This window comes from Ruditapes philippinarum, unplaced genomic scaffold (genome assembly GCF_026571515.1).
Source record: "Ruditapes philippinarum isolate M1 unplaced genomic scaffold, ASM2657151v2 ctg386_1_1_1_1, whole genome shotgun sequence".
In the NCBI taxonomy this organism is placed as follows: Eukaryota; Metazoa; Mollusca; class Bivalvia; order Venerida; family Veneridae; genus Ruditapes; species Ruditapes philippinarum.
Genome location: NW_026862271.1, coordinates 204,521 through 228,278, shown reverse-complemented (window position 1 = coordinate 228,278; position 23,758 = coordinate 204,521). Strand labels below are relative to the sequence as shown.

Below are 23,758 nucleotides of genomic sequence, written 5' to 3'. Positions count from 1 at the left end.
TGGGTAAAAATTGGCCCCGCCCCGGGCGTTATTGATTTTGCTTATATGTGTATAGTAAAAACTTAAATTGTTTTTTTTTTAAAAACCCTAAGAGCTAGAGTTTAGATACTAAGCATGAAAATCTTTAAGTGAGTGTCTACAATGTTTGTTCACATAAAAGCCCTGCGGTCAAAATTCGCCCCTCCGTGAGGGTCATTGTTTTTCCCTATATGTATATAGTCAAAACATTAAAAATATTCTTATAAAACTTATAAGAGTAAGAGCTTAGATATTTATCATGAAACATCTTCTAATGGGTGTCTACCAGTTTCGTTCAAATAAAAGCCCCTGGTTTAAAATAGGCCTTTGCCCAGGGGCCTATATACAGGTGAGCGATTTCAGGGCCATCATGGCCCTCTTGCTAAGATAACTTGGCAGAAATTATCACAGTTGCTTTTGTAAACACAGGTGGAATTTGTCTGTGTGAACTGAGTGGTTTACAATCTAGAACAAAAAAGGTAAGTGGTGTCCTTATACATGTTATATATTCAAAAGCTTAATAGGTATGTTATTTTGTTACTTTCTATTCAATAGATACATTTATAATTATATAAATATCAAATAGAAGCAGCAACAAATGTTTAACAAATTGTAATTGTGACCCATATTAGAAAACAAATTTCTCCTATCCATCAATAAAACTCTACTTCTCTTTTGCTAAATACAAAAAAAACGTATAAAAATTATTTGTTATTCTATACTTCCTCTTTTATATCCGGTCATAAAACGTCTCATTTAAGTTGCCTTTTATCGTTTTATATGTACATAAATTTGAAAAACAGAATATAATATTAGAAAAAAAAGGCAAAAAAATATTTTGCTAGATCCATATTCATATGCTGATAAGTTATATTGAAGGATAAGACAACACGATAAAGTTTAAGATATATCAATTTAAAATAGATAACCAGAGGCTGACTTATGTTAGATAAAATGTCAGACAAAGAAGCCACTGTTTACATTTTTAGATTGTGTATTTTGTAAACAATATTGAACTTGTCATGCAACTTGTTTTAAAAATTGACACACATCTTTTACTTGATGGACTCTAATTGTTCGTTATGGTTGCTTTTTTTAATTAAAGTTATTGCTGAAGATTTTGTTAAAGCATGTCATCACAATACATGTTAATGCAGAAGGCATTTATGTAACATTTGAAAGTAATGTCCTTACATGTAATTTTATTTCAGGATTCAGAACCTCAATGCTTGATGTAATATCTAGTCGGTCAACGGGAGATGTCAGTGGACAGGTATATCTTAACAACGTTAAAGATCCTGTAACACAATTTTTTCATGGTTTTATTTCATAAATATGATGCTCAAATTAAGATTTGTCAATATTGTAAGTTTCAATAAGCATTATTTATAAAGATATTGCCCAATTTAACATTTCATGTAAATAAAGGGAGGTAATTAGAAATTTATTTTCTATAAATTCTAAGTCAAATTTTCGGATAAGAAATGAATGCATGTAATTTAATGATTAAATATAATGTGCACAAATATTTGCAGTACACATTTAACATATTCTTCGATGTTTGAAAATTGTTTTATTTGCATAATTATATACATATATAATTTTTTGCAAGTGTGGTATACACACAGTAACAATATCAATCACAAAACAAACAGGATCTTTAAATGTACTCGGGACGTCATCCAGCAATATGCTACGTACGTCATGCAGGCTGTTACCTAACTCTACTGTTAGAGAAACGTTAAGATACACTGCAAAGTTGAAATTACCAGCACATGTAACAACAGATGATATTGAACGGAAGGTAATTTTCTTTTATAAAGTAGTAAAATAACTGCTTTGCGGAAGCAAAGCAACCTTTTTCAACAAATATTAAATTATGTGAAATAAAAGTAGTGTAATGTAATTTGCTCAAATATCTGTGTAGATTTTCTAATGATGTATCTTAGCGTTTGAATGTAGGACCGGGAACGAATAAGGAATTTGATGTTCAAATTGAATATTTATATGTGATAACTAAAATGGATGTCTTCATGAGGTTGTTACATGTATCAAGAATACATTTATATCGTTTAGAAGTATATTTGATACATCTTTATCAATGTAGTTTATTTCAAAATTGTAATAAAAAATTAAAGGTAGCTAAAGTAATACAACAAATGGGTTTAAAAGATGTTGCTGACTCAAGGATAAGAAGTAGTATTATCCGTGGAATCTCAGGGGGAGAGCAAAGACGAGTTACCATAGCAATTCAGTTACTTAAATATCCAGGTAATTGAGATTGATAACTCCAATTAAACATCATGGTACTTGTATATCACAATTTCAAATCTTTTGAAGCAGTAAATTTCTTAGAAATGGTTATGTTATAAAAATAGTTTAATTGTTCTGCTAACTTAAGACTTGCTTGTTTTTGTTTTGAAAATATTTTGTTGTTGTTGTGTTTTGTTCTATTGTAGATATAGTTTTACCTAGTGCTGAATATGATACGTTGCTGATGATTAAGTTATTGAAATGTTTAGGTTGGTTCTCATATAGATATAATTCTGTTCGCTCTGTTTTAAATGAATTTTTGTTGATTTTGATATAGATATGGTTTTGTTGGACATCAAGTTTGGACAGTAACACTGCTCGTTACCTAGTCAGAAATCTCCGTGATCTCGCTAAACAAGGGGAAATTGTTCTGTTTAAAGTCCATCAACCTAGTTCAGATATCTTCCACATGTTTGATCAGATTGGAATCATGTCAAAGGGACAGATGGTGTATTGTGGACCTGCCAAAGATGGTTCCTTATTTCACAGCTCTTGGTTATCCTTGTGATACATATACAAACCCTTTAGATAGATATAGTAAGTTATAGGATAATTATGTCGTAAATATTTTTAAACACATCACGGGTAAATATAAGTCTATATTTAGTATAGACAAGTCATTTATTTTATAATATGAAATTCTGGTATCGTTATAAATTTAACATCAAAAATGCGTTACTGTAAAAAGCAAAATAAAGTACATTTATAAAGTAATAAACAATATCTATATATATTCCTTCATGTTAACATTCGATTATCTTTTTGCAAATTGTTTACTAAATAAATCAAATCTGTTTATAGTTATATCAATTGAAAGATTACATACTTGTGTCATTCGGATATTTTTTTATTAAAGTTTACCTTGTTTACAACAAAATTATAAGAAAACGCCAAAACAATACAGTCCAATACAGTTAAATACGCTTAAGTCCTTCTCTTTCGATGTTGCGAGCATAGGTCGTCGTGATTAAGATAGAAAATATTAAAGTACGAAACGTGTAGATAGTTTGGTGGAAGCTTTACAAATCTCACAAATAAACCAACAAACTCTCCACAATATAAGAAATGCAATGAATGGAACTGATGCCAGTAAGCTCGCTAGTGGTAGTGTAGCAAGTAGCGGACCAAGTTGCATGAGGGTGCTTATTACAATTATATGGTAAATCATTATTTTATAGAATCAATAGAGATTGTTGGTTAAAACGTTCGTTTTCTATATTACCTTACAAATAAAAACACGTCACTACATGTATATGGAGAGTAATTTGTGAAATGTCTCAGATCTGCTATTTTGCATTTTAGATTTGATTATTCAGATTAAGTCAAATTGATAATAAAACACTTACAGATGTAAAAGATTTGATTAATATCAAATGACAGCGACTTACACTCCAAACTTTGTAAGATTAAAAAAATCTCACTAACGAGGCTTTTATACCCATAACGGTTACTTTGTCATTGGTAATGTATTTATATGCTATGCTTTCACATGTCTATAATAATAAATTGAGCGGTTTATGAACAAATCCTTATTTTTCAGCCGGATGTATACTAACGTTTTTAGAGATCGAAAATACTACTTTGCTCGTATTTTTCTACTCCCCTTGTTTATGGTGTTTATCATCATTTTCTTGAGAAGTGTTAAAAATGCACACAGACAAGTATCCAGGACCGTATTAGTCTCATCTATAACGCTACCACAGGCCCTCCCTTCATGGGAATCATTAACAGCATAGCACTTTGTACGTATAATCATTTACCTGCAAAAAAACATTTACACATATCAATGCAGAAATCAGTAAAAATAAGTGTTCATTCAAGAACTACGTTACATTTATTGTTATATATTTTGAACAAGAAAGACTTGTTGTCTGATTTTATGACATTTTATTCTTGAAATGTTTGGGTTTTTTTCTTTAAAAAATATTAAATTGAATGAACGAGAGGATAAGGATGAATGAAGATGAGGCAAAATGTTCAACAAAACGCAGGTGCAGGCAAAATTTATACAAATATATACAAAGACCAGATGTTTGTGTTATGCCTCGTATATTTTTGAAGATGTACACCAACGTTTAAACTTATAATTGACAACATAATCGGTTCAATTTGCGGGATTTATACTAGCGCGAGAGTCGAGACGGATTGTATGGACCTATGTTAGTAAAGGTAAAATAAGATATCAATGATTGTTTGTAAGGTTTTATTAAAAAGGGTATTATTATTGTTTTCTTTGATGAATAAATGTCACATTTTGTCCAGTATAACTTCAGTGTAACAATTTTTCCAACGTCTGTAAAATATATTTCCTTTCAGAACATTAGATACCTTGGTTGAACCAATGGAGTGGTTAAGCTATATACTAATACATAGATATTCTGCAGCCATTTTTGTAGCAAACGAGTTTAAAGACCTTGACTTTGACTGTGATCGGAATGGTAAGTTTGAAGACATTGGCATACAATAAAAAATGACTGCAAATGCTCCGATACCTGACCAAAATAAGTGTTGTGTTTTTTACTAATTTCTTCCTGTAAAAAAGTATGAAAATCTTTTAGTCATCCCATGCAAAGTATTAGAATATCAAATCGCATTAATAATATCAGTATAACTTGAATTAATATTTATCTTACCTTATGTATTTCTATTTTATATGAACTACATAGTATTATGAATTTATAGTACCAAACATATTTTATACATTTCAGTGACGTTGAATTGTATTGAAAGTGGAAATTATTACCTAAACAAATATTACCCGGTGCTGTGGATGATATTGCAAACAACTTCGGATATTTAGCAGCTTATTTGGCAGGGACTCTAATATTTGCTATTATCGTCTTCAAATTATCTGGTTTACGAAATTTACATTGACACATTTGTAAAGATTTGTGTAATTATACCTGTTGTTAAATGTAATATATTTTATATTGACCAAGATAAATGGTCAGTTATGTTACTTTTAGATATTTTTTATGAAATGAAAGAAATAAAGGAAACAGATTTGCATTAAAGTATGTTGTGTTTATCTTCTGTCAAAACGGTACTGCAATAAAACAATAACAATTCTCTAGTGAACTTAAAACGAAGACCCTTAAGTGTTTTCTCGAAGAATTTACCATAATAACTAGCAAAAAGCAGATTGAGCACTAATATTTTCCTTATCAAATAGTTCGTAAATTAGTAATATCTTGTGCATTATAAATAATCGGACAAGCAGATTGCGTATGAGTTTGGAAGAGTTACTAAAGACAAACACGAGAGCTAAGATAGTTATTGCGTTCTTATAGACCTCTCCAAAATCTGCATAGGTGGTCATTAGCCAAGTTTCAAAATTGCCCCCCCCCCCCTCCGGGAAAATCTGGTTTACGAAATTTACATTGACACATTTGTTAAGATTTGTGTAATTATACCACTTGTTTAATTTGACATATTTTATATTGACCAAGATTAATGGTCAGTTATGTTACTTGCTAGATATTTTTATGAAATGAAAGAAAAAAAGTAAACAGATTTGAATTAAAGTATGTTGTGTTTATCTTCTGTCAAAACGGTACTGCAATAAAACAATAACAATTCTCTAGTGAACTTAAAACAAAGACCCATAAGTGTTTTCTCGAAGAATTTACCATAATAACTGGCAAAAAGCAGATTGAGGCACTGATTTTTTCCTTATCAAATAGTTCGTGAATTCAGTTATGTCTTGTGCATTATAAATAATCGGACAAGCAGATTGCGTATGAGTTTGGAAGAGTTACTAAAGACAAACACGAGAGCTAAGATAGTTATTGCGTTCTTATAGACCTCTCCAAAATCTGCATAGGTGGTCATGAGCCAAGTTTCAAAATTGCCCCCCCCCCCCCCCGGGAAAATCACATGGTTTTTGATTGACTCATATTGGAAAGCCTTTTTGAAACTTCTTGTCCGAAACCCCAATATTAAAACCTAGATATTTTGTGTGTTGTTTTGACTAGAAGAATATTATTAAGTTGGTTTAAATTTAAATTATGATCTAGAATTCAACGTTTACCCTACCATGGTGTAACTTTTTACATTCACTTGGACAGTATGATAAAAATATTTTCTCCCGAGAAACTAAAATGCACCACACGTACATGTCTGGTTTGTAGTCTTAATACTAATCTTATGGACCTTAGTAAAATAGAGAAAATAAATATCCCTAAAGAAAGTCCAAAATGGCAAAATTGAAAAAGTTGCAGGCTCGGTTCAATTGAGCTCGTTCGTGGGTGGTACTGACATGTGCAAACTACAGTCCTTGCTCCATAGCACCGGTGAAATTTTGAAGATAACACTCTCTGGAAGACCTATACAGCATATACATAATTCATGTCCTTTGGTCTGGTGAGCGATCTAGTGTTAGTATCAATTGTCAAAATATAGTATGTGCAAAAATTGGTCATATTGTGATGTTAAAAAGATAAAAAAAAGTTTTTTTTTCATAACTACCCCATTTTCTATACATTTCTTTTAAATGTTTTTATATAGATCTAGTATAGATTAAAACCACAACTAATTACTCGAGCTTTAAAAGCGTGTGCGTGCATTATGAATTACACACTGAAAATGATATTTTTATTGTGTCTTTATTTATATTGCGTATATTGAGAACATTGCATAAGCATTTTATTTTTCAAAAATAAATTAGCTGATATCCGTAATTATGTATGTATAATGACATTAATGTTAGCATGGGGCCTTTTATTGTAAAGTATTAGGTACGTTATCTCCATATTAATTGATTTGATGCGGATTGAATAAACATTGCATTCAGTCTTAAGCATTCATGATTGTAACAAGGTTTTCGTGAAAAGTAAACTAATATATTTTTTTAAACTTCTGTTGTAAAATAATATGGTATGAATGACCTTGCCTCAATCAGTATTTCTACCAAGATATATTTGGTGTAAACAAATTATCTGTAAAGTAGAATGAGAAAGGAATGTTTTATTTACTTATACGCACCAACGGTGTTAAGATCATATTGCGACTTTTCAGCTTTAATGGTGGAGAGAGACCTCAGATGCCTGTCCGTGCATTATTTCAGGCATGAATGGGCTACCGGCGATCCTTAAGCCAAAATGGATAGCTTTTTCACATGAAATAATCCAAACTATTTGTTTATATTTCCGTTATACTTTAATAGAAAGTCATAGTGAATTTTAGAATATCAAATGACATATAACCATAACCAAACCGAAATATGTAATTTCCAAAAAGACAAGAAAAATGTACTTTTTTCTTTTTACATCTTTAAGCCGATAACGATATACGAGGGTTGTTCTCTTGAACCACAGCGCCAATACCTCTATCGGAACACCTCGGCTATTATTCATAATAATCTGACGGAAATGATCAAGAAGATGCGATTCTTTACTACCTTACCAACGGTATTACGAGTATTTAGCCAAATAAGAGTTTGTAGCGAAGCTAAGGCCATTGTGTTCGAGCCTTATCTTAAGTTCGACGTAAAGCAACGAGAAGTTGCGAGTGACATAAATATGTTTAAAAAAATAAAAGACATGATGTTAAGAAAGTATACTTTCGGTTTCGTTTTAGGAATTTCTTTGGGAAACTATTTATACCTTGGCTCATTACCAATGGAAATTTGAACGGGAATTTAAGACATTGTGAAATATCTTTTAACACGTTAACACTTACTTCATAGATAATGCGATATTTGCTTTTGATACAGTAAGATTGGAATAAAAAGAACCAACAGTGAGTAGAATGTTTCGTTATCACTCAGAAGAAAGCTAAAACTCAATTAAAATAAACTATTCTTAAACTTCAATATCAATTTTATCATGTTAAAATAAATCGTTATTTTATTGGACGATCAACTGAGTCAAGTGATAATATATTTTTAATCTTTGTTTGCGCATGTAGTACTGAAATGTGGTCTTTTATGATATACTGATATCTGTATTCAATCGATGTGTGTCATCTGTCGTTAACGACTACGTATCAACAATTTTTTAACCCAAAACAACTTGTTTGATATTGACCAAATTTTCAAAGAATGGTAAGCCCCGTTGTATCTGCTATATCAAAGTTATATAAAGTTTCAAGGTCTGCTGTCCTCACTGAAGTAGGCACTGGATAAAAACAGATCGTGATAAATCCTCCTTTGTCTGAAACTCGCAACATTACCAAGTTGTCGACTGTAAATTTACTTAAATCATGTATTTTGAGTCAAGGTTTGTTACTGTTTACATGTCGGACTGGAAAGTGTCGGGGGCTGCGTTCTGTAATGTCGCCTTGCATTGCCATGTTTTGGTATCACAGACATAACTTTTGTCAAAATCAGCATATGTCATTGTTAATGGTCATCTTCAAACTATTTGGATTATACTCTTGCTGTAGTGCTGTAGAAAAAGGCCGGTCCACGACAGTCACTATTTGAATACAAACTTGTTTGGGATTTAAAAATATATATATATATTAATATTCTTCTTCTATCTGCAAAAAATGCTCAAAGCTTATTTATTTCCTATATAGCATTTCCAATACATAGGGTAGCAATATAAGCAAAACTAGAACGATTTTCAGAAAATGCATGTAAAAGCAGACGATCAATCACCAATTACGTAATGGATTAAGTTAAGAAATCTTAGAATCCCATAGTACGTTTTTTGTAGTTTATACAAGCAGACGATACTGTTCGATCGAACACATATTTAAAACATAATTAAGTATAATATTTCATGGCAGGTTTTTGATAAAAAAAAAACAAAGTGAAATTATTTACGTGCACATTAAGAGGTTATAAACATGACTAACTGTTTAAATTTATAACAACTTGAAATAGATATAATAACCTCAATAACTTATTTTGGCCATAACTTTGGGATTCCAACTAAAACTAAATACGTAAAACTAAATGAAATAAAAGCACAGAAGGCGCTGAATTTGTTTGGGTTTCAGAATGTAAGAAAGGTGCAGGTTGTGAGATTATAAACCAATTTGCTTTTGTATAGTGCCACCAATGCTTTCCAGCGTTTTAATTGTAGAGTAAATTGGCTATAAGACTAATTGCAACACTGATATTCAATCCAATGTTTATTTGACTTAAACAATTTTAAAAAAATGAGCTGCCTTAATTGGGATTTGAACTCCAGACCTCTCGCTTCCTAAGCAAGCGCGCAAAACCCTCGGCCATGGTGAATTTATATGTTAACGGCCTGAAGAAAACCATATTATACTAAAATAGGGTTTGTAACGACGCTAAATGTTGTTTAACACAGATGTAATAATCATGGAGCTTACTATAAGCATGTATATCTATAAAGAATAAAACAATATTAGAAATCTTCGACCATTCGGGAATTATTTTGCTTGAAATTAATGCGTCTGTCATTTGACCATCTTTACGCAGTGATCTCCCCTGAATTTTTCGGCGTTAGTGTACATATAAAGGGAAGTAACCGCTTCAAAAAAGCGGACTACTTTCGGCATTTGCGATTAACAGCATTAGAGTCTGAAATTTCGCTACCATTATTTGTTTGGTCTGACGACCCAAAACAAATAAAAATGATTGATATAGACTCTTATCTAAATACGCATGTGCTTCTTAAATGGAAATGGAATCCTAGGGAAATAATGTTACAATCTTCTTAACGCCTTCTTTCAGTTTATCTTTGTATGAAACAGAAAATTGAATAAAAATGTAAACAAACATTGCAGAAATGAAACAATTATCTACATAATAAGATCTCAAAACACCTAACTTATTACTAAGCATGAATCGCATCATTTATGTTTATTTTTCCAGGAGAAATCCAATAACAAATATAGAAAGATGATGACTGTTTACAATAATAATGGACACAAAGTTCCTGTTCAAGCAATGCCCAATGGAGTCATTATACCGTCGAATGGTCAAATGAATGGACATTTTATTTATGCTGGTATGATAAAATAAGATATTTAAAGCTGTGTTTATGCATTCAATAGTTGACACGTTAAAAGTGTAAATATCTTTTTAACTAAAAACCTTTTCATGTATCACATGAAACATTATTAAGCATTCGCGTTCGTTAGGAAAATGTTTAAACAAAGTAATTATCTATTTCATTTAGGTGATCAGAGACACATAAGTGAAGTGCCTACACAATGGAGACCAACCAATTGGAGTAGAGAGGTACATATTCCTGGCTTACGAAACCACAAAATATAAAAGAAACGAATATATTATGATAGTTAGATAATGTATATAAAACAGTACATTTTGAAACAGAACATGATAATCAAGATTATGCTTTTCTTACCATTTTAAAACGTAGTTGTGTAAAAATGCAATCATATCTTAGTGATTAATATAAACAGAAAGAGAAAAAATGTCAAAATATTCATTAATAGATCTAGAAAAAATAAGATTTATACATTGACTTTCGCGCTTATTATTCAATCATTTTGACAGATAACACCTTTTTGTTCCTTATTTGCTAATTAAACCCTTTTGTAAATTTTCATCAAATGGCAAGAAATATTGTCAAAAAAGTTAACACAGAACCATGGAATTCAATGTGTGTTCTATTGTATCATTTACAACATGAGAGACGAGAACTCTAACAACGGTATAAGCAAAATTGCCAAATCCAAATTTTGATTTTTGTAATTGTTTTACTTTAACTTTCAATTTTTAGTTCTCTTGATTTTGATATAGAATCTACTGGGTATAAAAGGCGATATAATGAGCTTTACACCATCAGATCCGTCAGTCACACGGACACGAATATTGATGATTGGACTTGTTGGCGCAGGAAAGTCCAGCTTCTATAATACCATTGACTCCGTATTCAGGAATCGTATAACTCAGCGCGCAACATGTGGTAGCGCAGAAAATAGCCTTACAAAAAATGTAAATAATTGTTTTCTTAATAATAACCTGTTGAAACTGTAAAATCAATTTCAAAGAACACGTAAAATTTTATTTTGTTTTCCGCATGTTTTCATTTTTCATTGGACGATTACCTGTTATGCATATAGTGTATAGCATAAGAATTTTGAATTTCAAATGTCATAATTCTTGTCTATGCAGGCTTCTCTATTGTTATTATAAAAGCAATTTTATCTGCCAAAATAAATCTAACTACAAAATTAAACTCCTTAATATATATCAAGAAAACGCAAAAGCGTGAATCAAATCACTAAAGTTTCAAATAAGATATTAAAAAGAATCTTCATCATTTAAGTACACCACCTACACTTTTAAAGATCAAAGTGGAACAGACATGAGCTTCTGTTTATGTGACACACGTGGAATGGAAAAGAAATATTGTCTGCATCAGATGGACTACAAATATTTATTGGATGGACAAATCAAAGACCACTACGAGGTATTGATTTTTGTGAATGTCAATAAAGAAGTTATAATATTATAAAATAATCGTATATACTATTCACGTAAATAAACGAGATTACATTTAAGTGTGTAGTAGAAAAATATTTCTTATTACCTTCATCAAGCGAACTGCTGTTTATTTTTTATTGGCATTTCGATAACTTTTAATTATGCCTATTATGTACTTTTATCTAGTTTTCATCGAAGCTTCCAGTATCTTGGTGGAACTTTAAAATAAAGCCGTCTGCCAATGATAGAGTACATTGCATAGCGTTTGTCATTGATGCAACATCTGTGGACGTTCTATCAAAAGAAGATTTACACAAAATCAGAACATTTCAGGAACTTGCAAAAGAGAGAGGTGGGCTGTTTTGTTATCGATGGACATAACTTAACGTTAATGATGAAATTCACATACTCATAACACGTTGCTTATTTCTGTTTTGTAGCTTTTTATATGTTGTACTTGAAGTAGGAAAAAAATATTTGCAAATCATACACATATTTTCTTTTGTAGATTTATTAATGAATTATTTGATCATTTTCATAGAAACATTAAAGAAGAATGATTTGATAGAAATTCTTAACTTTACACTGAACCTTTAGGTAAAAATCTAAAAGGAGATAAATTAATTAACTAAATAACTTAATTATTCATATTAATATTTATAACAGGTATAGTACAGACAGTTGTTCTTACAAAGATTGATACTCTGTGTAAAGATGTGAAAAGGGATATTTCGTCAGCCGTTACAAGCCCGGTTGTTGAAACAGCTGTTCAAAAGGTAGCAGACCTGCTACGTCTTCCACGTAACAATGTATTCCCGATGAAGAACTACGAAAATGAGACCGAGCTTGACGACAAAATAAGTATTCTCGCCTTATCTGCTTTAAGGCAAATGCTTCACTTCACAGAAGATGCTTTGCAAAAGAAGAAAGAAGAGGCAGAACATGCAAAATGGCCATGCAATATCCTGTAAAACGCGGCCAATCTGATTCATATTAATATACATTTAAATTTGAAAGTTAAAACAAAACTACAAACATACATTTTTAAAGAAGCAGTCCCACACAGACTTTAAGTAGTACTTAATCTTCTTTTTATTTATGTAATGTTTTAGACTTTCATAAGCTGTACTTTCACACTCAGATGTACAACTGAATAGTGTGTAGGTCCTTGTCGTCGCCAATTCCAGCGAAATATTTAGTCGGGAGACAGTGTTTGATTTAACAGAATAGATCAAAAGTGTGGTTATAAGTTTAGATTTGACCTCGCACCAAAAGATGTTTTTAACCTCTTACTTGATGTAAAAGCAACAACAAGTGTGCAAATACTAATTGTTACAGTAAGTGTGAAATTTGGATGTACAACGATGAAGAAAAGGAAGTTATGTCAAGTTAGTCACAAACTAATCCACTTGAAATCAAGATATGACACTATGTAACGGTTCATAATTTAAAGCTGCACGCTTCAAGATGAGCATAAACATTTCAAGAAAAATCAAATTGTACTGCAATCAAGAAGGACGAGTTTCATAAAACAACATTGATATGGAAAACAGGACAGTAATTAAAAATGTAAAACATATTGACACATGTTATTACATGCATGTTAGTGTTAAGCGTAAACAGATTCATTGAATAAAAATAGTTTTGAAACAATACAAATGCTACGTAAGTTTTAGAATTTTTTAGTATAGTACCATATTCTTAAAACATGAATGATATATGAAATTTGTCAGATTGCTATGCACAATTAAAAAAATTATTACTTAGGTATGATCAGTGATAGAGACATCTGGGGAATTATATATTGGACCTCTTCTGAAAGAATTTAAGCAATAAATAACTTTAATTTTGATTAAATAAAAACAAAATTTATGTTCTATAAATATCTATCTATAATTACTGTAACCTAATAAATGAATCATTATCTTTGTCACCTTGAAAGTGAAAGTTTTACCAAAAGAAAGGGAAAAATTCTTTATAAAGAAAGTCAACGGTCCTAAAAATTACAGACCAAAATAATAAAACCGCCGATTGTCTTTTTACTTTCACTTCATATGTTCGCTTTAGGTTTGTTTATTATCAACTTACATTCTCTGTAATATTGTCATGATGGGGTTATGATTGTTTTTGCAAGTTATTACTGTTGAAGTGATTAAATATTTACAAAAGTTTCCAGTAATTTTGTGTAATTTACCTCACTGAAACATACTAATGACCTGTGGATCAAACAAATTGTTAATCTATATAAAAAATATGACCTGATAAATGTTGACCCTGTTTGGAAAAATGCTTCACAGAAAATGTTACCAAAAAGGTGAAGTACTCTTATTGATATAGTCATATTTACAATTATATATGGTATTATCGGGTACATCATACGCTGAAAGTGCTTCATTCTGGCCTGAAGCTTGATCGTATATACTACTTTGATAAACATGTTTGTACCATTGTACAAAAAGGTTTTCTTAATAAGCTAAAACATTGTCATGTTTTGGTATCACAGACATACCTTTTGTCAAACTCAGCATGTGCCATTGCTAATGGTCATCTTCAAACTATTTAGATTATATTCTTGCTGTAGTGCAGTAGAAAAACGCGGTCCATGAGAGTCACATTTTGTATACAAACTTGACAGGGGATTTTTCTGGCCGAAGGCCGATCCGTTTTCAGTTTGACTTCCTGTAAAATTTACAGGGAAGAACTGAATATAAGAAAAGTTTTCATTGGTCATTTTAAAATTACAAAATGAAATCTGGGATTCTCTTTGGCTGTTATAAAATAAAATGTAAAGGATAGTTCTTGTCATGCTAAGATAGTTCAATGATGGTTCCTGCCATTATGAAATCAAATGTAAAGGGTAGTTCAAAAATAAAATGTACAGGATAGTTATTTAAATTTCTAGTAAAATTGCTTAGATATTTAAGTTCTGTTTAACAATACCTCTTGCATTCAGATATCATTGCATTTTCTAGTGAACAGTTTATTTTACGTGAAAACTTACTGAGTTTATATTACACAAGATCTGAATTTTAAATGTTTTCCAAAATAACGAGAATAATATCAGAACTTATATGGTTCCCTAAGTTTATGGTGTTCAATAAGTGTCTAATATATTATATGATAACTGATGTGTTCAATTGATATAATGTTTCTAAATTACATATATTTTGCATATTAATTAAAGGAATAAGAATGGATGGATTGATGTCTATCTAATATAAATATTCATCATTTAAAAAGAGGAACCATGACAGTTTCCCTATTGACATCAACCCTATAAGAGAGAAATTCGTGTTTAAAGACACTATTTTTTACTTGAGAAATAAGTTCATGGGCGCCGCCATTTTGGCGTACTGTCATTCTCGCGAGACAGACGAGACCGAGATTGTGACGTGTTATACCCACTTCCGGTATAGTTGTACACTCTGGTACAACTGAAATATATCTTGATGAAGAACTTATTAATTTAATTGCGTACATTATATATTATTTATGAAAACATGATATGGAACTGAAAAGCTTTAATTAATTAATTGAAGACGCCGCGACATTAATTATCATTTGCCCGATACTCAAGCTTGCTGATGATCCCACCACATGATTTAAGCAATGACTGCTTAATTTTCAAAGATAAACCATAAATTTACTTTGGGTACTAGGCGAGACTTCTTCAAATTGACGATATATCCTTTTATTTTGAACTTAATTTTCGCTAGACAAGCTGTCCAAATAGGGTACATCGACGGTCATATATCTTTTTTTCAGGTAAAATATCAACTAAATCCAATATGCTGAGGACGCGATTTTCCGCCATTGACGCTAAAAATGAGAAAGGCGCAGGAAAATCGGCAGCCAGACTTATATCGTATGAAAAACAAAACTGCCGTAAAGTTATTTAGGCACCCAGTCAAAACTGGTACCAACAGCAACAGGTTGCCCATTCCCTATAATTACGCATATTCTCGGGTTTATCCAGTTCCCCAAAGCTTTTTTCCACGTTATCTACTTACCAAATTCCTTTCCCCGACATATACGCATTTCTTCTACCGTAAATTTAATCCAATAAAACAAAAAATCAAAAATCTACCCTTAATATTTTTAAAAATGATTATTGGGAACTGAAAAAAAAGTGTGTTGCTATTTTATGACGTGCTGTAATTTACTACAGTACAATTTGACAGGTGTGAACCGAATTCCCCCTAAGGTCATTCAGTTCACTGATGAAGCGTAAAAAAAATGTCTATTTCGTCATTAGAATATTTGACAAGGGTGATTAACCAATTAGGGCAAACATTGTGCATGATCAAAAGGTCTGTCGGCACAGAGGCCATACAAGGAGCAATAAAAATCGTCAGTACACAAGTGTTGACAGAAGCATTTGGTGCAAAATTAGGAACAATTAAAATGGACAATGCGCAGTATTAGACATAAGTAGTAAGAACCAGCAATTGTTGTGAATAAATTATGCAAATTAGATTTTTGAGCAGCCAATAAAAATGATTTGCCTGCAGTTAATATTAGGCTACGATTACGATGCGCAGATTAATCGCCTTGATCGCCTATATATATCGATCTTTTGTCATCGCAAGATGTCGAGAAAAAATAGCCTTTGCTCTTGCATTTACACCAATTGAAAATAGTTTACAAACATTTTGATAATAATCCTTTTTTGTTTCATTAAGTTTAATTTTCGACACCTTTTATATGAAAAAAAACAACAACAACAAACACTGAAAATGATTGTTGTTAGGCGTCTCTTGATAATTGCGACAATTACCGACGGTACTGTATCAAGGAAAGTTTGCATGTTTCCGTGAAAGGCATTCTAAAATTCTATTGTCAGTCCCTGGATATGTTTTTAATTAAGGCTAATTAATTGATTGAACTGTGCTTTTATGTCGATATTTATCTGCTGTTTTTGAAAATTATATTAATTATTTTGCATTTCACCGTGTTTTTTTTTTCATTCAATGTTCTTTTTATTTATTTATTCCACTCCCTGATCATTTTATCGATCCATGTGCTTTTAAAACATTAACAAAATGATTTAATAATTCATACAAATTAAACAACAAAATTTTTTAATGCTAAGCATGAAAAATCAACAATTTTTATAACGTTCGAACTTCCATATATTTTTTGAAAATTGCCGTACGGCTAGACAATACAGTGCGTCCTGGCAAGTCGTTCGTGACTCACGTAAATCGGCTAGATCTTTTGGCTAGGCCTTACGTTTCTTTATTTTTTTTTATTTTTTTTTTTTTTGATATTGTTACGTATTTTGAACCATAAAAAATCTCCTCTACACCTCCTGTTGAAAATTAAATTGTCTGATCAATACTTAATTATAATTAATATTTCCTTACGATTCAAACTAGATTTATCACGAATCTAAAAGATGTGGGGAAATGACATCACGCGCACCTGTTTTTTATACGGCCAATACACAAACATGGCCGCGCTTACCAATTTGTAGAAATCGGTGATTTAGCGATTTAAATTTTGTTATCATTCGTTTAATATTATTATTTGGCGGTAGAAAATTTGCAGACTTATTATTTATAGTATTCTTTTTCTGAAATCAAGTTTTTATTTTAACCTTGTCTTTCCCTTTAAGTATTTATAAAAATTATGGCAATACCGACTGCGTAGATGTTGCTGTTAAAAATTGCGTTTACTTACCGAAACTCGACAGGTTTGTTTAGATACACATACATCTTAAAGTGTTCCATTTTTCAAGATAATAACCCTACAATAAATTATTACGTCATTGTTATGCAGGCTATGGTTAACCAGTTTTAATTCGGCCGAGTATCTTTTTTTTAAGATACTTCTTGTTTAATTTAAAAAGCATACCTAGTATTCTTCTTTCTTCAAAATTGCTCAAAGCTTATTCATTTCCTATAAAGCATTTCCAATTGGTTCTTTTTTTATTACACAGGGTAGCAATGCAAGCAGAAATAGAACAATTTTCAGAAATCGCATGTAAAAGCAGACGATCAAACACCAATTACGTAATGGAGTACGTATTTTGTAGTTTACACAAGCAGATGATACTGTTCGATTAAGAAAAAGTACGTCCACGTAAATAAAATGTTTTTAAGTATTTTAACAAGAAAAGCATTGATGCAACAGCATCAAAGGGGCGGAACGCCAAAAAGAACTTTAGATTCCTAGCTGTTGCACCTTATCAATAACCTTAAAAAAATGTGTACTTTATTAACAGTAACCTATTACATTATTTGACCCTCCCCCCTCCCCCCTACCCCCCCCCCCCCCCCCCCCCCCCCTCCCCCCCCAACACCCACCACCCGCCCTTCCCCCCCCCCCCCCCCCCCACCCCCCCACACCCTCGTCAACCCTCCCTGCTCCCCCTCCCTCCCCCACCCCACACCCCTCACCTCCTCTCCCCCCCCCCCCTTAACCCTCCCAACATCTGTCACCTCCCCCCCCCCTCCCCCCCTCCACCCCACCATTTCCCCACCCCCACCCCCCCCCCCCCCTAATTCCTTCATTTTTTCCTCCCCCCCCCAAGGGGTCCATTCCTTTAAAAAACATTTTTAACGTTTTTTAAAGGGCAATTTTTATTTTGTTTTGACACTTTTTAAGGGATGAAACACGGTTTTTTTATTTCAATCTGGTCAATATTTTTTCTTCCCAGGTCTGATCTCGTGCCTGTGCATATAATAAAAAGCTTATTTGCTTAGGGGGTCGCAGACATGTCCATTGACATAATAATAAACATAAAAGAGGAACCAAAATGAACATCCGTTGGGTACACTATAGGTACTTCAGGGCAGTGTAGAAGAGGACCCCAGCCCACATCCACCAGCTGCTGTTAATTCAGAGATAAGAATTAAACCCCCATGTAAAGAATGTCTGTACAATATGGCGGATGCTTGAAGTTTACAATGAAAAGAAAAAAAAAAGAACTTTCTTCATGTGCAGTTTTAGGGATCAAACTGTATTGAAACATGCCCTTTGAAGATCTAAAAAGTATCATTGCAATACTGCCTTTGTCCATTTCAAATTTAAATGCAAATCTGTTACATGAATCAAAACATTTGTCAGTTGAAAAACCACTTCTTAAAACCCTGACTGCAAAAACTGCCCTGACCATGACTCGAAACCCATGACTTTAAGAAGACCAAACTGAGCTATCCGGGCCGGCCTACACCATTTTCTCTTTAATTTAATGAAACCAGTTCTAAAACCACAACATATATTTCCCCACTATATTGATTTGTGTCCTTGACTTTGCTTATGTTACAGAGCAATAGTGAATTGAACTCACTGCCTTATATGCATCCACAGGATGAAAGAAATACTTTGAGGCTTGACCAAAACTCGAACTGTTGACCCACAGAATAATGTAACCGCAGCTGTAGTTGCATTTAAGCTAATCTGGCCGGGCTTACACATTTTTCTTCCCCTAAATAGTGAACAGTTCTAAACCGTGACAGAACTTTTAGATTTTTAAATTAACAGATAATTAATTCTTAAACTTAATAAAATAAGAAAAAAAATTTTAAACATACTCATAGTCTTATTTAAAATAACAATTTATATTATTATTGATGATTAATTTTACTAAAAAGGGCTTAGACAGTTATTGGCTGGTGCCATTATTTTATAACAGGGTCAATTTGAAAGTGCCCAAATAACTGTGCTAATAACATGTACAATAATCTTTTTTTGTACAGATAAAAAACTAACCTTTTTTTTATGATAAGAAATTTTTTTATGAAGGCTGAATTTGTATTTTGCATCAAGGGGGCAATCCGGGCGCACAAAACATTGAAAATGCCAACAAACGAACCATTTGTGGTAGAGTTGTATTTTCATTTTTTCGTTCAATCTGGCGCCGTGTTTACTTTTGTACTCATGTTGGGTCTTCATGGGCACAAAAATCACCCGCATTTAATTTAAGTGCAACAAATTTTATTCAAGGGTAATAACAACCCACGCTATGTAATGTCTGTTGTCGGGGTTGATCAGGAGACCTGGAGGTTGAGGACCTCTGTTTCCTCCATTAAAATAATAAGACAATAACTTCCTTTTTCAAAACTATAAACACATGTTAGAAAAAAAAAAATAGAAGAAACTATTTGAAATGGATTTTTTAGACTTTTATAAAATTTATTTTGCCTTGATCCAAGTTTAAGGACATTTTCAAATCAAGTACTCGGTGACTACATTTATAACTTTGAATGAAAAGGTCCTCAATCCCTTTTAATCACAATGAACATAACTGTCTCTTTAAAAATTCAGAAATCATTAACATGTAATAAGTCTCATCAATATAAATATACTAAGATATCTGTATGCAATAACATTGATAAATTCCCAGTTTCTATTAAATAAATATGAAATCTAAATTAACATTAACAATGCTTTTGATGACCTTACAACTTGGTAAAATTTTACAAAAAAAATATCATTATTGAAAAGTTAAGTACAAGTAATCAAACCTAAATGTAAAAACATTATAGAAAGAAACAAACATAATTTAGGTAAACAATGAAATTTTACTTCCCCCTTAAAATAGGAAAAACCCTGAAACCCAACAGAACCACCCTAAAACAGCAAAATTATGAAATGTTTGCAGGCTCAGTTTTATTAAGCCATGCAAATTAATGGTACAGTATTCTTTTAAAAATAGATGGCCATGTGACAGCAGTAATTGCAGAAAATCGGATAGCTTTCAACATCCGGATACTGGTACACTTTGTAAAAAACAACCATTCTGCGCAACAGATAAACGTAATAAGGATAAAATCAAAAGATAATCGTTTACAACAGTTCCATTACCTATTCTTATACTTCATTTGCAGGTGAACTTTCTTCTTGTAGGAAAATTTTGAAAATATATAAATGAAGGATACGCGCATCAATGTAGACCACAACGATATTCGAAATCCGGGTTTTTAGTATTGCCAATAAAATAAGGGACAAGCTGTTTAAACTTAACCTGCAATTTCGTGAAAATAATATCACGATAACACATGCTTTTTACATAAAGTTATTAAATACAAATATAACAACATATTTGTTTACTTGATTTTTACGAATCAAAATAAGACTAATTAACACACCATGTCATTAACTGCTAATAATAACAGCTCCTTCCATAGGCCAAAATAAAAAGCATTCCATAAGAGACGACGCCGCTTACCGGCGTCGCCAATAAATAGCAGATTTATGATAAAAAAACAAAGTTTAATTTTTACGTACAAATGAAGAGGTTATTAACATGACTAACGGTTTAAATTTAGAAAAACTTGACCTAGATATAGTAACCTCAATAACGTATTCTGCTGGAATTTCCAAGCCAGTACTTTGGGATTCCAACTTAAATTAAATATGTTAAACTGAATGAAAAAAAAAATTTGATAACATACTGAATCTAGACTCTTAGCTAAATCGCATGTGTTTCTTAAATGGAATCCCGGAAATAATGTTACAAGTATCTTCATTATTTAATTATACCACCTACGCTGTAAAAGATCAAAGTTGTACAGACATGAACTTCTGTTTATGTGACACACGCGGAATGGAGAACTCAATGGTCTTCATCATGATGACTGCAAATATTTATTGGATGGACACATAAAAGACCACTACGAGGTATTGCTTCTTTGCAATTGTCAAAAAACATGTTATAAGATTATAGAATACTCATTCAAAATTCCATTTTATTTAGTTCCGCACATTGTTTACTCGTTTAGGGCACTTGCTTTCTATTACCTCGGGACCATATGCCGCTTTTCATGGAATGGCACTAACATGTCGCATTGACGGCCCCATGATAACCGCCGTATAAACACGTCTGCGGATATTTCTAAATTCAAAATTTTACCATTTCATACCTAAATGTTTAATTTGCTTAAGCCGGTGTAAAGGCATGGACGGTAGTTTGCACGTAACAGTACTGTCCATGAACAGACTCAATCAAACCGAGCCTGCAACATTTTCAATTTTGTCGTTTTGGACTCTCTGTAGGATTTCTGTTATTTTCTCTATTTTATCGCCACATCAGCGTTTGTTTTTTTTTGCCGTGTGGAGGCTGTTAAAGTTTTCCCGTACATTAAATCAGAGTTTTTATATGTCCGATCCTTATAGATCGTTCGGCACGACATTTTTTGTTGTGTTTTTAATATATTTAAGTTTTAACTATTTGGCCATTTTCTATTTGGGTGGTTCCAATATTCCTACTTGAATAATGTTGAATCATCTTTAGGAAATGTTGCCTGCTTTTGCTTTTGTCTTTTGACGTCTTATCTGTGATATGAAGTCATCATAACCTCTGACCCCCTTTCAAATTCCATTTTATTAAGTTCTGCCTATTGTTTACCCGTTTGGGGGACACGCATTCTATGACTTGGGGACCATATGCCGCTTTTCATTGAATGGCAATAGCGAGTAACATTGAAAGTTCCATGATAACCTATGAACACATCTGCGGATATTTTTAAATTCAAAATTTTACCATTTTGTATTTAAATGTTGAATTTCTGCTTAATCGGTTATAGGACGGGGCGGAAACTTGAACTTCGAAAGTTACCGGGGTTTGAACAAAGGCTCATTGAAACCCCGGCCGCAACATTTTCAATTTTTTTGTCGTTTGGGCCTTTTTTTGTGGGAAATTCTTATTTTTCTATTCTATCCGTAATATACATTACTAAAACGAAGTAAAACAAAAAGTAATATGCAAAAAATATTTTTACAAAACCTTTTAAAGCAAATTTGCTGTTTTAAATGTTTTAAAAATTTCAAATATTTTTTTAATTTTTCTTTTTTTTATTTTTCAAGGGAGCATTCAGTTTCTTGGGGTATTAACGGAAACCCCCGTCTGCCAATGTTTAGAGTACTTTGCATAGGGGTTTTTTAAATTGTTTGAAAACATCAGGGGAACTTTTTTTATCAAAAGGTTTTAAACAAAAATCAGCCCTTTTCAGAACCTAAAAAAGGGGGAAAGGGGTTTGGCTTTTTTGTTATGGGTTGGTTAAAACGTTACGTTAAGGACCAAATTATTAAAACCTAACTTTTTGCTTTTTCTTTTTGAAACCCTTTTAAATTTTTTTTTTCCTAAAAACTTTGTTTTCCCAAAAAAAAAAAGTTTTTTTGCAAATCAAAACATTTTTTGTTTTTTCCTTTTTTTAAGTGATGAATTATTTCAACATTTTCATAGAAGCATTAAAGGATGATTAACCAGAAAACACTGAACCGTTACATAAACACCGAATAGGAGATAACATGATAAACTTACTAAATTATTCATTTTTATATTTATAACAGGTATAGTACAAACAGTTGTTCTAACAAAAATAGACAATCTCTGTAAAGATGTGAAGAAGGATATTTCCTTAGCCTGTTCAAGCACAAATGTTGAAGAGGCTGTTCAGAAGATAGCAGACCTGCTCGGTCTTCCACGTAACAATGTATTTCCAATAAAGAACTATGAAAATGAGACCGAGCTTGACGACAAAATAAGTATTCTCGCCTCATCTGCTTTAAGGCAAATGCTTTACTTCTCAGAAGATGCTTTGCTAAAGAAGAAAGAAGAGACAGAACACGCAAAATGGTGGAAACCGCCATGCAATATCCTGTAAAACGCGGCCAATCTGATTCATATAAATATACATTTAAATTTGAAAGTTAAAACAAAACTACAAACATACATTTTGAAAGAAGCAGTCAGATACAGACTTTAAGTAGTACACCTAATCTTCTTTTTACTTATGTAATGTTTTAGACTTTCATAAGCTGTACTTAAACACTCAGACGTACAACTGAATAGTGTGTAGGTCCTTGTCGTCGCCAATTTCAGCGAAATATTTAGTCGGGAGACAGTGTTTGATTTAACAGAATAGATCAAAAGTGTGGTTATAAGTTTAGATTTGACCTCGCACCAAAAGATGTTTTTAACCTCTTACTTGATGTAAAAGCAACAACACGTGTGCAAATACTAATTGTTACAGTAAGTGTGAAATTTGGATGTACAACGATGAAGAAAAGGAAGTTATGTCAAGTTAGTCACAAACTAATCCACTT

At 32.1% G+C, this 23,758-nt stretch overlaps 2 protein-coding genes across 3 annotated transcripts; both read left to right on the top strand.

Annotated features, from left to right (window-relative positions):
* Positions 1–1,684: 1,684 nt before the first annotated feature.
* LOC132718489 (uncharacterized) lies at positions 1,685–4,482 on the top strand. Its single transcript, XM_060702186.1, has 3 exons — positions 1,685–1,822; positions 2,157–2,289; positions 2,609–4,482. Exons 1-3 carry the CDS (start codon positions 1,709–1,711, stop codon positions 2,641–2,643), a joined length of 282 nt encoding a protein of 93 aa, XP_060558169.1. The 5' UTR covers positions 1,685–1,708; the 3' UTR covers positions 2,644–4,482.
* Positions 4,483–7,660: 3,178 nt separating this feature from the next.
* On the top strand, positions 7,661–12,873 carry LOC132718515 (interferon-induced protein 44-like). 2 transcript variants are annotated; one of them, XM_060702217.1, is made up of 7 exons: positions 7,661–8,070; positions 10,124–10,259; positions 10,431–10,492; positions 11,018–11,212; positions 11,547–11,690; positions 11,891–12,056; positions 12,371–12,873. In XM_060702217.1, exons 2-7 carry the CDS (start codon positions 10,151–10,153, stop codon positions 12,673–12,675), a joined length of 981 nt encoding a protein of 326 aa, XP_060558200.1. In that variant the 5' UTR covers positions 7,661–8,070; positions 10,124–10,150; the 3' UTR covers positions 12,676–12,873. The 2 variants fall into 2 exon arrangements, with proteins under 2 accessions (XP_060558200.1, XP_060558202.1); XM_060702219.1 differs by lacking the exon at positions 11,547–11,690 and having other exon boundaries at positions 7,666–8,070.
* Positions 12,874–23,758: the final 10,885 nt, after the last annotated feature.

Coding starts and splice junctions, on each gene's coding strand:
- LOC132718489 (XM_060702186.1), top strand. CDS start 1,709: ATGCTACGTACGTCATGCAGGCTGTTACCTAACTCTACTGTTAGAGAA. Junction 1,823..2,156: donor CAGATGATATTGAACGGAAG/GTAATTTTCTTT, acceptor AAAAAATTAAAG/GTAGCTAAAGTAATACAACA. Junction 2,290..2,608: donor TCAGTTACTTAAATATCCAG/GTAATTGAGATT, acceptor ATTTTGATATAG/ATATGGTTTTGTTGGACATC.
- LOC132718515 (XM_060702217.1), top strand. CDS start 10,151: ATGATGACTGTTTACAATAATAATGGACACAAAGTTCCTGTTCAAGCA. Junction 10,493..11,017: donor CAACCAATTGGAGTAGAGAG/GTACATATTCCT, acceptor ATTTTGATATAG/AATCTACTGGGTATAAAAGG. Junction 12,057..12,370: donor GGAACTTGCAAAAGAGAGAG/GTGGGCTGTTTT, acceptor TATTTATAACAG/GTATAGTACAGACAGTTGTT.